Below are 15,546 nucleotides of genomic sequence, written 5' to 3' on the forward strand. Positions count from 1 at the left end.
CCAAACAATCGTATAGCAAAGATCATAGATCAGTATAGCACAGGAATTGGTCCTTTGGTCCACAATGAGGCCTTTATCCCTCCACTCTCTATATATTAATTTACCTCTCAATTGCTTTTAAACACCATCATTGCATCTGCTTCTACTACTATCACCCACCACTTTTTAACTCTTTTAAACTTCCTGTTTAAAAAAATTCCCTGCACATCTCCTTTAAATACTTTTTGTTGGCAGCAGGTCACGATCTCTCGGGAACTTTGCTTTTGTTTGGTGGCTGGTGGGCACTGACGCTTTTTGCTGAAATAGGCGGGGAGGACAAGGCATCGATGCTTGCTACTGCATGTGTGGGGGAGGGGAGCTTTGGGGTTCTGATGCCTTTCTTTCATTCATTCTTTCGGGTTCTTCTGATTTTCGTGGATGTCTGCGAAGACAAGCATTTCAGGTTCTAAACTGTATACATTCTCTGATAATAAATGGTACCAACTGAGCATTCACCCTCTCAATGAGAATGAACTCAGGAATGAAAGGGAGGATAAGGAGGAATATTTTTTAGATGGGGGGTGGTGAATCTGTGGAGTTCATCACCAACAAGGGCAAGTCATTGGGTATATTTGCTGTGGAGGTTCATAGTTTCTTGATTATTCATCATCAAGTTTATGTACCGTGTTGTTATGATGTGGGCAATCATGCTCTTTGACTATGATTGTTCTTGACAAATTTTTCTACCTAAGCAGTTTGCCACTGTCTTCTTCTGTGCATTGTCTTTGCAAGACGGGTGACCCCAGCCATTATCAATACTCTTCAGAAATTGTCTGCCTGGTGCCAGTGGTCACATAACCAGACTTGCGATATGCACCAGCTGCTCATACGACCATCCACCACCTGCTCCCATGGCTCCATGTGACCCTGATTGGAGTGAGGGAGGGAGGGGCTAAGCAGATGTTACATCTTGCCCAAGGGGGACCTGCAAATTAGCAGAGGGAAAAGGGCTCTATACGTCTTATGGTCTTATGATACTTCTTTCTCATCTAACAAGATTGGAAAAGGTTGCAGAGTTTCCTCACTCAGACAAAACTATTCCATGTGACTGAATTATTTCTGCTTCTTAGAATCATAGAGTCACAGAAAAATGCTCTTTGGTCCATTTAGTCTGTGCCAAACTAATAGTCTGCATAGTCCCATTGACCTGGACCAAAGCCCTCCATACCTCTTCCATCCTTGTACCTATATAAATTTCTCTTAAATGTTGAAATTGAACCAGTATCCACCACTTTTGCTGGAAGCTTGTTCCACACTCTCAGCTCCCTCAGAGTGAAGAAGCTCCCCCCCAGGTTCCCTTTAAGCAGTTCACCTTTTACCCTTAGCCCATGACCTCTAGCTCTCATCTCACCCAACCTTGGAGGAAAAAGCCTACTTGCTTTACCTCTATCCATACCCTTTATAGTTTTGTAGACCTCTATCAAAATATCCTTCATTCTCTTGTGCTCAGGGGAATAAGGTCCTGTGTAAAGTCATAGGATTGATGTAACAACACACACAAAAGATCTAATCTCTTACTATCTTTCCTTTCAGTTAGTCCTGACGAAGGGTCTCGGCCCGAAACCTCAACAGTGCTTCTCCTTGTAGATGCTGCGTGGCCTGCTGTGTTCCACCAGCATTTTGTGTGTGTTGCTTGAATTTCCAGCATCTGCAGATTTCCTCGTATAGGATTGATGTAATGGCTTCTCCTGACGGTATGTTTGACAGTTGATTTTCTGACCTCCACTCCTGTCTGTTGTTCGTACAAAGTGAGAATGAGAGCTAACTTTCAATTTCAAACAGAAGCAGTAGGAGATTCTGACTAATTATTGAAGTATGCACACTTGGACTTTCCCCTGTATAGTTTCATTTTGAAGCAGGGTCACGTGATTGAAAGAGGAAGAAACTTGCCAATAAATAGAAAGTGATTAGTATTAGTAATCCAGAACATCAGAACAAGCCAGAACACCTCACCGTGCAATGAGCTGAGAGGATGCAGTCCTTAAAGACATATCTGGTTTTGGCCCATGCGTTTTTTTGCCTTCTCTCAGTGAGGGCAACAGACAACAGCCTTCGAGAGCCTAGTGGAGATGGTTTGTCAAACTGTAGGAAACAGCAAAGCTTGACAGCTCTTGAGGTTCTGCCTGGAGGGGGCTGGGACAACCTGAGGAATCTTGACCGAGGTCGAGTAATGAACATTAGATACTCACAGTGCAAGACCAGTGAGGATGGGAAATACTTTATCCCAGACCAGGTCTATGTGGTACCCCAGAAGCAGACCAGCTTGGATTTTGTGTCAGATATGATGAACAGCTGGATGGATTACAAAAGCACCACCAGTGCTTCAGTCAACTCTGAGGTGTCCTTCCTCTCTATCCTGAATGCAAAATTCTCCGCCAGTTTTGAGAGGATCAAGACCCATCAGGTGCGGGACAGCAGCACGACCACCAGAATCCAGGTGAGAAACTTAATGTACCAGGTCAAATCCATACCCGACTTCAAGCTGGATGCGGGCTTTAAGCAGCAACTAATTGAGATTGCCAACCACATTGAGAACAACCAGACCAGGGCTGCTGATTACTATGCCCAGTTACTTGTTCTGAACTATGGGACCCACGTGTTGACTGCTGTGGACGCCGGCGCTAGCCTGGTGCAGGTGGACCAGATCAGGTCCAGCTTCGTGTCTGACAGCTGGAGCCAGAAGTCCAGCATCAGTGCTTCGGCAGGAGCCACCTTCTTCCACACAGTGAACGTGGGCCTGGGCAGTCAAGCGGAGAGCACCGATCAGTTCACCAGGCATTACGTGGGCAACAGGACGCACTCGAGGATTGAGAGCCACGGCGGTGTGCCTTTCTACCCTGGAATCACCCTGCAGAAGTGGCAGCAGGAAATCACCAACCAGTTGGTGGCCATTGACAGGAGCGGGCAGCCCCTCGACTTCTTTGTCACCCCAGCCAACCTACCCGAGCTGCCGAAACCCACGGTGACCAAGCTCTCCCGGGCTATCAAGAGGGCCATCTATCTCTACTATGTCGTTAACGTCCACCCGGGCTGTGTGGATATCAAGTCACCCAACTTCAATTTCCAGGCCAACATCGATGATGGCTCCTGTAAGGAGGTAGGCACCAATTTCACCTTTGGCGGTGTCTACCAGGAGTGTACCCCTGTGTCAGGACCGGGTGCACAGTCACTGTGTCAGTCCCTGGCCCAGAAGAATCCACTGACAGGGGCTTTCAGCTGCCCTCCTGGCTACTCAGCCATTCACCTACACTCGGGCCAAAGGGAAGAGGGCTTCAGCCGGTACGAGTGTCACCACCACTGCCACTCCTGCTGGATTTTTCTGGACTGCTGCAAGGACGTGTGTGGTGATGTTTATTACGTGAACAGGGCCCGCTTTGAGTCGTACTGGTGTGCAGCGATGCCCGGGACCACTGTGCCCCAGAACAGCGGCTACCTCTTTGGCGGCCTCTACAGCTCCAAGTCCAGCAACCCGGTGACCCAGGGCCACTCGTGTCCCACGGCCTTCTACCCCCTGAAGCTCTTCCAGCACGTGCAGGTCTGTGTGAGTGAGGACTATGAGATGGGCTTCCGCTATTCGCTGCCCTTCGGCGGCTTCTTCAGTTGTGAGGCGGGCAACCCGCTGGCTGAGCCGGCTCGGAAACTGGACAAGGTCTCCACACATATGGGGGCCACTGCTTACCCCAAGCGCTGTCCTGAAGGTTATAGCCAGCACCTGGCTAGTATCAGTGACAGCTGCCAGATCCTGTACTGTGTGAAGTCCGGCTCCTTTAATAATCTCAACCTGGCCCCTATCAACCTGCCCCCATTCTCACACCTTCCTCTGTTCACCACCGGCTCCACCAATACGGTGGTGGTCATGGCCAGGTACCAGGAGCCTTGGGTGAAGGACACAGCCACCAATCTATGGAGAGTGGCCCCCATCTCAGATACCCGCAACTTGTTTGACGCCAGTCATCCCAGAGGACCCGGGGTGGTAGCGGGCATCTCCGTTACCATCACTCTGGCCCTGATTGGCATAGTCGGCCTCACCTTCTATGCCAGGAAGCGCTGGAGGAAACGTGGGTACCAGGTAGTGGAACAGGAACCCCTGATAATTCCCACACCCAGCTCTGTGCAAGCAGAGAACCAGGAGTCCTCTCTTTCCAACACCGAGGCCTGAGTCCCAGTGGATTCGGGCTAGTTCCTTGGCCACAGCTGGGGTAAGGATCACCCAATCTTCCTACATTGACCCTTGGAATGGAACAAATCACTCAGCAGTAACTACAAATAAATCTCAGGGTTTAATTGGAATTTAAATCTTGGTGAAGTGAAAAGGGCTGGGTTGTTTATTCAAGGAAAAACAGCCAGGGAGAGTAAAATGACTGGGTGGAATGTCTCAGGGCTGGGATGAGGAAAGTGAGATTAGACTACATTAGAAATTAAGGGATTGGGAAGGAAACTGAGGAGAGATATTAGACTGATGGCTATAGACCATTCTGGTCTAGACGAACACGCATTAAATGGCCTGTTTCTAATTGGAAAGTTTAAGTGATTTGAACTGTAATTTCTCAAACCTATGCTGTAATGATGAATAGATGTCAAGATCTGTGGTGTTTTTGTAGCCCTTTGAACAACACAAAGAACTTTATTTCCTTATCTGCCCATCATCTCCCTCTGGTGTTCCTTTCCCTTCCCTCTCTTCCACCCTCTCCTTACAGATTCCCCCCTCTCCAGCTCTTTATCTCTTTCATCTATCAACTTCCCAGCTCTTGACTTCACCCTCTCCAGGTTTCATCTATCATCTGCCACCTTATACTTCTTCTTCCCCTCCTCCCACCTTCTTACTCCGACTTCTCCTCCTGCCCAGTCCTGTTGAGAGGTCTCAGCCTGAAATGTCGAAGTGTTTACTCTTTTTCAGAGATGATGCCCAGCCTGCTGAGTTCCTCCAGCATTTTTGTGTGTTGCTTTGGATTTCCAGCAGCTGCAAATTTTCTCATGTTTATAAAAACATGTTATAAAACATAATGTTTCATGATCCATCCATTATGTATTAATGCAAATAGCATTGCTGGTAATTTTATTAATCATATTAGCAGGCAATGTATATTGAGAGTAATTTTAACTCTGTTTAATACCACCGTAACATGGAGAGATAAAAAACAATAAAGCATGAATATCCAGTTGTGGTGTCTTTAGTAATTAAAATCCAGCCAGATACATTTGAAGTTTTTCAATAACATGTTCTGTTCACAAGGTATCCTTTGTACAGTAGTGGTTAATATGATAGTATTACAGCTCGGGACATCCGAGTTCAGAGTCCAATTCCGACTCGGTCTCCAATAAGTTTGCACATCCTTCCCGTGACTGCATGGGTTTCCTCCAGATGCTCCGGTTCCCTTCTGTTTTCCAAAGACATACTGGTGAGTAGTTTAATAGATCAATGTAGATTGTCTTGTGGTGAGGCTAGGGTTAAGCAGGTGGGTCACTGAGCAGTGTGGTTCATTGGGCTTCTCTTGCCGTGAACAAGGATGCTGTTTAATAGTCGAGGAGCAGGGAGGAAGCCCCAGGCTGCTGAGGTGAAAAGACTCAATTTTAAACTTGAGTATCATTAAAAAGAAAAACATTACAGATGCTGGGGAATTAGGATAATAAATTCAGAAAACATTGTTTATCCATTGATGTTAATTGACTGGCTCTGCCTTTATTGCCTTAAAGTAACAGAGTAATAGAGCAGTACAGCATGGCCCTTTGGCCCATTGAGTCCATGCTGACCACTGTGTCCACCCAGCTAATCCCAATTTCCTGCATTGCCCATATGCCTCCTGGCCCTTCTCAACACATTCCACAAGTACCTATGCAAGTATTTAGAGTCATAGAGTACTGCAGCATAGAAACAAGCCTTTTGGCCCATCTAGTTCATGCTAGCCTGATATTCTGCCTTGACCTGTCAACTTGCACCCAGACCATATCACTCTGTATTCTTCCATCCATGTACCAACTCAAACTAAGTACAAGGTAGCGTGGTGGTTAGCTCAATGCTCTACAGTACGAGTGACTCGGGTTCAATTCTCACCACTGGCTGTAAGGAGTTCTCCCCCTGACCACATGGGTTTTCTCCAGGTGCTCCAGTTTCCTCCCGCCGTCCAAAGACGTACCAGTTCGCAGGTGAATTGGACTTTGTGAGTTGTCCCATGATTAGGCTAGGGTTAAGTCAAGGGTTGTTGGGTGGTGTGGCTCGAAGGGCAGGAGGGACCTTTTCCCCTCTGTATGTTGGATAGGTAGATAAACAAATGAATGAATGAATGAATGAATGAATGAATAAATAAATAAATAAATAAATAAATAGATAGATAGATAAATAAATAAATAAATAGAATGAAATTTCCCGAGTTACAATTGATACCGCATTTGCCACTTGTTAAATGATATCATTGTAGCCACCTCAATCAATCCTGCCATAAACTTAATTCTACACACTATATTTACAGTTCAGCGTTATTCAATTATATTTATTTGTTATGATACAAATACAGACCAAACACCTGTTTTCCCCATCACCAAAAGACTATGGATCATCTACAGGATTCACAACAACTGGAGTCCTGAGTTCAGTTCTGGCACTGTCTGTGAGGAGTTTGGGAGATCGGAGATACAATTCTTCTCTAAGGAGTTCATATGTTCTCCCTGTGAGAGTGTGGGTTTCCTCCGGGTGTTCTGGTTTTCTCCCACATACTGGGTATTTCTTTAGAGATACAGTGCAGAATATGCCCTACTGGCCCTTTGTGCCACACTGGCCATCAACCCCCAATTTAATCTTAGACTAATCACAAGGCAATTTACAATGATCAGTTAGCCTTCGAACCAGTATGTCATTCTAAATTGATTAAGATGTTGTTAAATAGGTGGGTCACTGGGTGGTGCAGCTCTTTGGACCAGAAGGGCCTCTTCCACAACGTGTCTCTAAATAAATTGTAAAGAGGGTTTCTTCTTTTTTGTTAACTAGCAGGAATGCTAATTTACTGATAACGAGAATGGTATTCCTTTGTAAACCAAATGGGGATTAATGTTCTTTCTTCTGAATCTGTAAGCTTTTGTTGACGGGCTTTTGGGCAGATCAGATCGGCGCGAGGGGGTCGAGAGAGAGGACGCAATGCTCTAAGCTGGGCGAGGATCGGACCCCAAAGGGGGGTCTGAGGCCGGGAGATTCTCCGGGGGGGGGGGGATGAAGCTAGATGTGCTTGGTTGACCACTCGGAGGGTCCTGAGCTGTTTGGAGAGTCCGAGGAGTTCGGAGGGTCCTGAGCTGCGAGTCGAGGAGTTCGGAGGGGATCGAATGGTGGCCAGAAGACTTCAGAAATTGAGCTCCAACGGCTGTGCACGAAGTGGTTTGGACTTTGATAAGTTTGGCGCCTTTTCTTTAATTTTCTCTTCATATATACTGTATCGTTATTAATCACTTAGTTATAGTAACCTTTATAAATTGTACTCATTTAATCGCATATGGTGTACTGTCTGTTTTTGGGTGAGGCGGGGACATCACACAGCATCCACACCAGCTGATTACCCAGTTTGGCGGGGCTGAAGGCTGCTCCCCCTAGACAAGAATGAGCTGAGCGAGCCTGAGGCGACCCAGGGGGTTACAAAATAAACAAACAAACAACATGGAAATACTTCCTTTGGCTGGAACTCACAAGCCCGGAATGTCTATTTCTCAGGACAACAGCAGCAGGCAAATAGGGACACCATTATCTTCATTTTTCTCCTCCCAAAATATTTCACATACTGGCTTAACATACTTATTACAACACATGAGACGGTTTGATCATCAGGCCTGTGCTGTCTTTACGACAGTTATTTAGTTTATAATATTTTCGCTTAGTAATTCATTCAATAGTATTTTCTAGTTAGAATTAGAAGTGTTTAAAGTATATTCATTGCATGTAAAATATATCGGCATGCGATGACGTCACATCCGGTTTCGCCGCGTCTTGTGGAAAAACACCGGTTTGAAATTAGCGCGAGGGTGGGGGCTTACCACGAGGCTCACCTGAGCAGAAGTTGTTTTGCAGGCATGAGAAATCACAATGAGAGCAACGCTGTAAGTTAATAGATAATCGATATATTGAACTAAGATGTTAATGCCGATCCTGTTAGAAGTAACGATGGTAGATAATGTTTATGTTTTCGTTAGTTAAAGAGTCGCTGATAGTTTGCATGGAAGTGTATTTAAAGTAGTCAATGGAGCAGGTAAACTCTCCCTGTATACTGCACCTTAGTGTAATGTAGTTATAGTCACCTTTGCAAGTATTTACACTTGAAATGTGATATTAAGGAAGGAACAAATACTGTATCAATCTTGTATCGTTTTATCAACAGTTTTCAACAGTTAATGCGAAGAGTGAACAGTAAATGGTTAATCTTACTGCGATCTGGTTCTTATTAACTGGTTTATCTCGACGTTAAATCCGACGTTATCAGTACACGCGAAGGAGAACGTTACAGTGAAAAAGCGGCATTATCAGGTGTTTCAAGTGCTGCAATGTCAGCTCAATCCAGCATCAAGTCGACGCCGCCCAGCGACAGGGGCAGTAAACCGACATCAAGTAAGCCCACCCGGGCGTTATCAGGTGTTCCAAGTGCTGCAATGTCAGCTTGATCCGGGATCAAGTCGATGGCGCCCAGCGACAAGGGCAGTAAACCGACATCAAGTAAGTCCACACAGGCAAGAGCCAAGGCAGAAGCCGCCAAGGTGCGACTGCATTACGCCAAACAAGAAGCAGTTTTGAAAATGAAACTGGCCACCAGAGAAGCCGAAATCCAGAAAGAAAGGGCCGCCAGAGAAGCCGAAAGGGCCGCCAGACAAAGAGTAGAGGCTGCCAGAGAAGCCGAAATCCAGAAAGAAAGGGCCGCCAGACAAAGAGAAGAGGCTGCCAGAGAAGCCGTAATCCAGAAAGAAAGGGCCGCCAGAGAAGCCGAAGAGGCTGCCAGACAAAGAGAAGAGGCCGCCAGAGAAGCCGAAACCCAGTTGGAAATGGCAAAAATATCGACAGAGTTGCAAGTGCTGCAGCGAGAAAGAGAAGAAGAAGCTGCCATGGCGGAAGCAAAGTACATAGAAGAAGCTGAAGGGTCGCGTGATCTGACCGCAGTAAGATCTACTTTAGAAAGGACCAGACTGGAATGCACAAGCGACTAATCAAATAGACAGGCAGGCTCGTCTCCCCTCTCCATACGTATTCGATAACTTCCCCAGCTACGAGGAACCTCAGAGAGTCACGATTGCATCACATCCATACGAGGAAGGAAATTTACCCTCAGGGCTCCGTGATGAAGTCAAGAATGAAAGAACCGTCAACGCTCCTTCACCCCCACAACAGGACAGCGGGGAGGGAGAGGTTCACTCCAGGACAACAATTGTCAGCTCGAACTGTACAGAAGTTTGCAGTCAAACTCAGTCAAGCCGTTCTTGTTCCGAGATCTGCCTCACTGAGGTGTACCCTAAAGAAGCACAACAAGACATTACCAAGCGTAAAGTAACCGACGAGACGCTAGGTCAGTCAGTTTTCATTCAAACTGAGGACGGAAACAAACTTGCACAATCAGCTCAAGATACCATTTCTTTAAAACCCAAAGACACCAAGGTCTTCAGAGATGAAGCAAATAATGGGGTTGCCCCATTGCCTTTCAGAGAACCACGCCAGCACTCACCAGATAACAAAGAGCAGGCAGTCAAACGGTTCACGTCCTTACGGAAAACCCAGAAAAGGAAACCTGAGATGCAGCAACGCACCCGATTGGCCCACGAGGTACTGTGCACCCTAATGGCAGAGGTCACAGCCATTATAAACGCACAATCATTCCTACCTGTGTCTTCTGACCCAGAAAACCCCTTTATACTTTCGCCATCAACGCTCCTTACGCAGAAGGCAGGAGCACCTCCTCCACCAGGAGACTTCCCAGACAAGGATTTGTACACAAAGCAATGGAGACAAGTCCAGGCTCTGGCAAATCAGTTTTGGTCCCGCTGGAGACAGAAATATCTACCCTCGTTGCAACAGAGACGAAAGTGGACAGAACCCCGCAGGAATCTTCAAGTTGGAGACTTAGTCCTGCTCAGGGACAAGCAGATCACCCGCAACAGCTGGCCAACGGCCAGAATCACTGCTACATTCCCTAGCGGGGATGGACATGTCAGGAAGATCGAATTGAAGACTACCGACCAAGGCGATGTGAAAATTTACCAAAGGCCAGTTACAGAAGTTATTCTACTTCTACCCAATGACTGATTAAGAGACTAAGTTTTGTACTCTGCTCATGGTGACCTTACGAAGGTCAAGCGGGGAGTGTGCTGTCTTTACGACAGTTATTTAGTTTATAATATTTTCGCTTAGTAATTCATTCAATAGTATTTTCTAGTTAGAATTAGAAGTGTTTAAAGTATATTCATTGCATGTAAAATATATCGGCATGCGATGACGTCACATCCGGTTTCGCCGCGTCTTGTGGGAAAACACCGGTTTGAAATTAACACGAGGGTGGGGGCTTTCCACGAGGCAGACCCGAGCAGAAGTTGTTTTGCAGGCATGAGAAATCACAGTGAGAGCAACGCTGTAAGTTAATAGATAATCGATATATTGAACTAAGATGTTAATGCCGATCCTGTTAGAAGTAACGATGGTAGATAATGTTTATGCTTTCGTTAGTTAAAGAGTCATGGATAGTTTGCATGGAAGTGTATTTAAAGTAGTCAATGGAGCAGGTAAACTCTCCCTGTATACTGCACCTTAGTGTAATGTAGTTATAGTCACCTTTGCAAGTATTTACACTTGAAATGTGATATTAAGGAAGGAACAAATACTGTATCAATCTTGTATCGTTTTATCAACAGTTTTCACCATATGTTAATGCGAAGAGTGAACAGTAAATGGTTAATCTTACTGCGATCTGGTTCTTATTAACTGGTTTATCTCGACGTTAAATTCGACGTTATCAGTACACGCGAAGGAGAACGTTACAAGGCCCATATCAGCTTCCAGCACAGTTCATTCTCATTTCTTTTTGCCACTTAGCTACATGAGGGTTAACAAACAAAAAAAAAGTTACCACTTCTTTGGAGTGTGGGAGGCAGCAGGAGGAAACCACAGAGTCACGAGGACAGTTGGATACGTGACTCAGGCAGCACCCAGTGACCGCACTGTGTCCACAAAGCTGCAGCTGAACAGCAAGAGGGCACCGTGATTTGCAATTACGCTCAGTGGCCACTTTGTTAGGTACACCTGCTTATTAACGTAAATATCTGATCAGCCATTCGTGTGGCTGCAACTCAATGCAGGAAAGCATGCGGACATGGTCAGGAGATTCAGTTGTTTTTCAGACCAACTATCAGAATGGGGGTGAAAAGTGATCTAAGTGATTTGCCCATGGAATCACTGTTGGTGCCAGATAGGGTGGTTTGAGTATCTCAGAAAATCTGATCTACTAGGATTTACCTGCACAATAGTCTTACAGGGAAGGGGGCAAAAAACAAAAAAAACCCAGTGAGTGGCAGTTCTGTGGGCGAAAACACCTTGATAATGGGAGAGGATAGAGAATGGCCAGACTAGTTCAAACTGATAGGAAGGCAACAGGAATAGCCACACATTACAACAATAGTGTGCAGAAGAGCATCTCTGAATGCACAACACAATGAACCTTGGGGTGGGGGGGCTACAGCAGCAGAAGACTATAGACATACACCCAGTGGCCACTTTATTAGGTACCTAAGCCACTGAGTGTATTGCCTTCATTGTTGGGATGGGTGTCTGGAACTGAAATTAATGGTGTACTTTCACCACACAATCTGCAGCAGGTCAAGAAGAAAGCCAACAATCACCATTTTAAGGTTCATAGAAAACTTTGCAAGTTGTGCCACAGAAGGAAGCCATTGTAAAAGATCTGCTTTATATATATTCTCCCTTCTCTTTTCTGTCAGGCAAAAGATACATCCCAGTGCTTGGACACCAGCCCTGTGGGTCAAGTACTTTTTAAATGTGTTTAGGGTTTCTGCCTCTACCAGACTTTCAGGAAGTGAGCTCTGAACCTATACAATCCTCCGAGAATAAAAAGAACTTTATTCCCTTTCCTCTAATTCTTCTATCAATTACTTTAAATCTATGTCCATTGGTTTTTGACCATCTGCTTGAGAAAACAGGTCCTTTTTGTTTACATTATAGAAATCCCTCATAACTGGAACTGAAGTTGGATTTGAACATCGAACATAGAAATCTACAGCACATTACAGGCCCTTCGGCCCACAATGTTGTGCCGACCATGCAAGCTACTCTGAAAACTGCCTAGAATCTCCCTACTGCATAGCCTTCTATTTTTCTAAGCTCCGTGTACCTGTCTAACAGTCTCTTAAAAGACCCTATTGTATCGCCTCCCTCCCCATTGCCAGCATGCATTCTACGCACCCACCACTCTCTGTGAGAAAAACTTACCCCTGACATCCCCTCTGTACCCATGTCCAAGCACCTTAAATCTATGTCCCTCATGTTAATCATTTCAGCCCTGGGGAAAAAAATTCTGGCTATCCACACTATCAAAGCCACAAATAATAATTGGTTTATTATTGTCACAAATACTGAGATACAATGAAAAGCTTGTCTTGCATAATGTATTTTACACAGTGCATTGAGGTAGCACAAGGTAAAACAATAACAGTATGCAAAATAGAGTGTGACAACTACAGAAAATTGCAGTGCAGGTAGACAATAAGGTGCAAGATCATAACAAGGTAGATTGTGAGGTCAATAGTCCAACATTGTATTACAGAACCATTTTATTGTCTTATAACAGTGGGGTAGAAGCTGTCCTTGAACCTGGTTGTACATGCTTTCAGGTTTTAAATCTTCCGCCTGATGGAAGAGGGGAGAGAGAGAATGTCTGGGGTGAGTGGGGTGTTGGATTATACCGGCTGCTTTACTGAGGTAGTGAGCAATGTAGACAGAGTCCGTGGAAGGGTGGCTAGTTTCCTCCATGTGCTGAGTTATTTCCACAGCTCTCTGCAGTTTCTTTTGGTCATGTGCTTTCTATGATAAAAATTGGTAAGGATCAATTGGGGCATGCCAAAATTTTCTAGCCATTTTAATAGGTAGTCTACCTTTCCCACTATATCTCTTGAAAACAAGCAAGGTGAAAACTGCCTCACTGATTATTTATAAAACACACACTGACCTTATCCAAATCGGGCTTTTGGGAATTTATCTCTGGTCTGATTTACAAAAAATGACTCTGCCAAATGTAAGAGAAAGTTAACCGAAATATTCAACAAAACAAGTATCAGCTCCTTGTGGAGAAATTGGTAGAACTGTTTGAACAGCATCCTGAGGAAAATAAGTACACTATACTTGGTCAAAGCGTTCAAAGTAAATTTATTATCAAAATGCATATATGTCACCATATATAGCCCTGAAATTTCTTTTCTTGCTGGCATACTCAGTAAGTCCTAGAACCATAATAGAATCAATGAAAGACCACACCCAGCAGAATGAACAAAGAACCAAAGTGCAAATACAAAAGAAAAAAGTAATAATAATAATAAATACACAATGAATATTGAGAGCACAAAATGAAGTGTCTTTGAAAATGAGTCCATAGGTTGTGGGTACAATTCAGCAATGGGGCAAGTGAAGTTGAGTGAGGGGTAATAACTGTTCCTGAAAGTGGTAGTGTGAGTCCTGAGGCTCCTGTACCATCTTCCTGATGGCAGCAGTGAGAGGAGAGCATGGCCGAGGTCGTGGTGTTCCTGATAATGGATGCTGCTTTTTTGTGACAGTGCTCCGTGTAGATACACTCAATGGTGGGGAGGGCTTTGCCCATGATGGACTGAGCCATACCCACTATTTTTTGTAAGTCTTTTCTGTTCAAAGACTTTGGTGTTTCCATACCAGGCTGTGATGCAGCCAGACAATATACTCTCTCCCACACATCTATAGAATTTTGTTGAAGTTTTAGTTGTCATGCTGCACCTTTGCAAATCCTTGAAGATGCCGAGGTGCTGCCATGCTTTCTTCGTAATTGCACTTACGTGCTGGGCCCAGGACAGATCTTCTGAAACGATAATGCAGAGGAATTTAAAGTTGCTGACCCTCTCCACCTCTGATCCCTCAATGAGGACTGGCTCATGGTCATTCAGTTTCCTCTTCCTAATCCAAATCTAGCCAACAATATGACAGTGTTGGTCAAAGTATATTCAGGTGAATTGGCATGGCTGGTAACATGCCAATCGGTTATGGGAGCTCTTTTAAATGTAAATTTCATTTTCAAAGATGTCTAGCTTACAGTATGCTCATGCCGCAGATGGAGACCAAGCACCACAAAATTTGCAGTTTTTTTATCATTAAGGAAGCAAAACTACCACTTGAAAATTCCAATCATGTCATTTTTACAGTTTTCTCTTCAAGCAGCTGTTTATGCCCTTCCATTTTATTTTGCCTACACATCCTTGGATTTGCACTTGGATCCTTGGATTGTGGGAGTTTTTTTCAAACTGATTTGAAATATAAGATTGTGTATTTTTGTCAGTTTTTTTTAACCTAGGTTGATGTTGATTTTTTTTTACACAGTGGTTTTAATCTTCTGGTAAATTTCCTAGTTTTATCTATGCATTCCTTCTTGCTCTTCTTGTATTTGTTAATACCTCAAAGATTAATATTTATTAGTTTCAAAGATTAATATTCATTAGTTTCAACTGTTCATTTCGACAAGGGAGAAGAATGGTTATTGTGGATGACGTGCATTGGTGTACTGGACATTTTAGTATTTGTGATTGAAACAAAACTACAACATTAGAACACTGTAGCTGAATCTTTTTCACCTTTTCCAATCTAGTCTAACCTGGGTGTTCCTGAGTTTACTGCCACTGCAAAAACTGCCAACTATTCCACTTGGCTAGTGTATGGACACTGTACATTGTCCTTCATTTTCCCCATTTTAATGGGCAAAACAAAGTGTGCCATATTTTACCATTTTCCTCCTTCATCTGTTCCATTAGACAGAGCAACATATTTCTGAGAATTTGGGTAAGTGCTCACATCAGCAGTTCAGGATATATGCTAAAATGAATCGGACCTGTGTCTCTTTGGCATTTTATTTTACCATTTATGGATAGAAATCAGAACCCTGTGCCTTCAGGCTGTGAGGGATGTTTTAACTCTGGTGCATTGAGGAAAAATCAGGCTTTTGAACTCTGACCGTGATTCTACTCGGAGCTGAAACAATGGAATCTTGCAACATCCATCTGTACTTCCAACTCAGCCTGGGTGAGTACAGCGACTGAAAATAGTTCAGAACACAAAATGTTTGTGAGTTCAATTGGTGAGGGAAGAATAGGGTAGTTTAATGAACAGCAGTTATTCTTTCAAGGGAGTGTAACATTGCAATACTGTGGTACACAGGTACCATTATTTATTGCAAATTTCCATTCTCTAAAGGATCAGATGTGGGGGCTTCCTAGTCTCGGTGATGGAAAAAAACTTTTATATAAGAAAAA

General features: G+C 44.3%; 1 protein-coding gene across 1 annotated transcript; it reads left to right on the top strand.

Annotated features, from left to right (window-relative positions):
* The first annotated feature begins 1,974 nt into the window (after window positions 1-1,974).
* LOC132391055 (macrophage-expressed gene 1 protein-like) lies at window positions 1,975-5,198 on the top strand. The gene has a single exon (XM_059963750.1). It carries the CDS (start codon window positions 2,012-2,014, stop codon window positions 4,196-4,198), a length of 2,187 nt encoding a protein of 728 aa, XP_059819733.1. The 5' UTR covers window positions 1,975-2,011; the 3' UTR covers window positions 4,199-5,198.
* The last annotated feature ends 10,348 nt before the right edge of the window (window positions 5,199-15,546 follow it).

This window comes from Hypanus sabinus, chromosome 3 (assembly GCF_030144855.1).
Source record: "Hypanus sabinus isolate sHypSab1 chromosome 3, sHypSab1.hap1, whole genome shotgun sequence".
Lineage (NCBI taxonomy): Eukaryota > Metazoa > Chordata > Chondrichthyes > Myliobatiformes > Dasyatidae > Hypanus > Hypanus sabinus.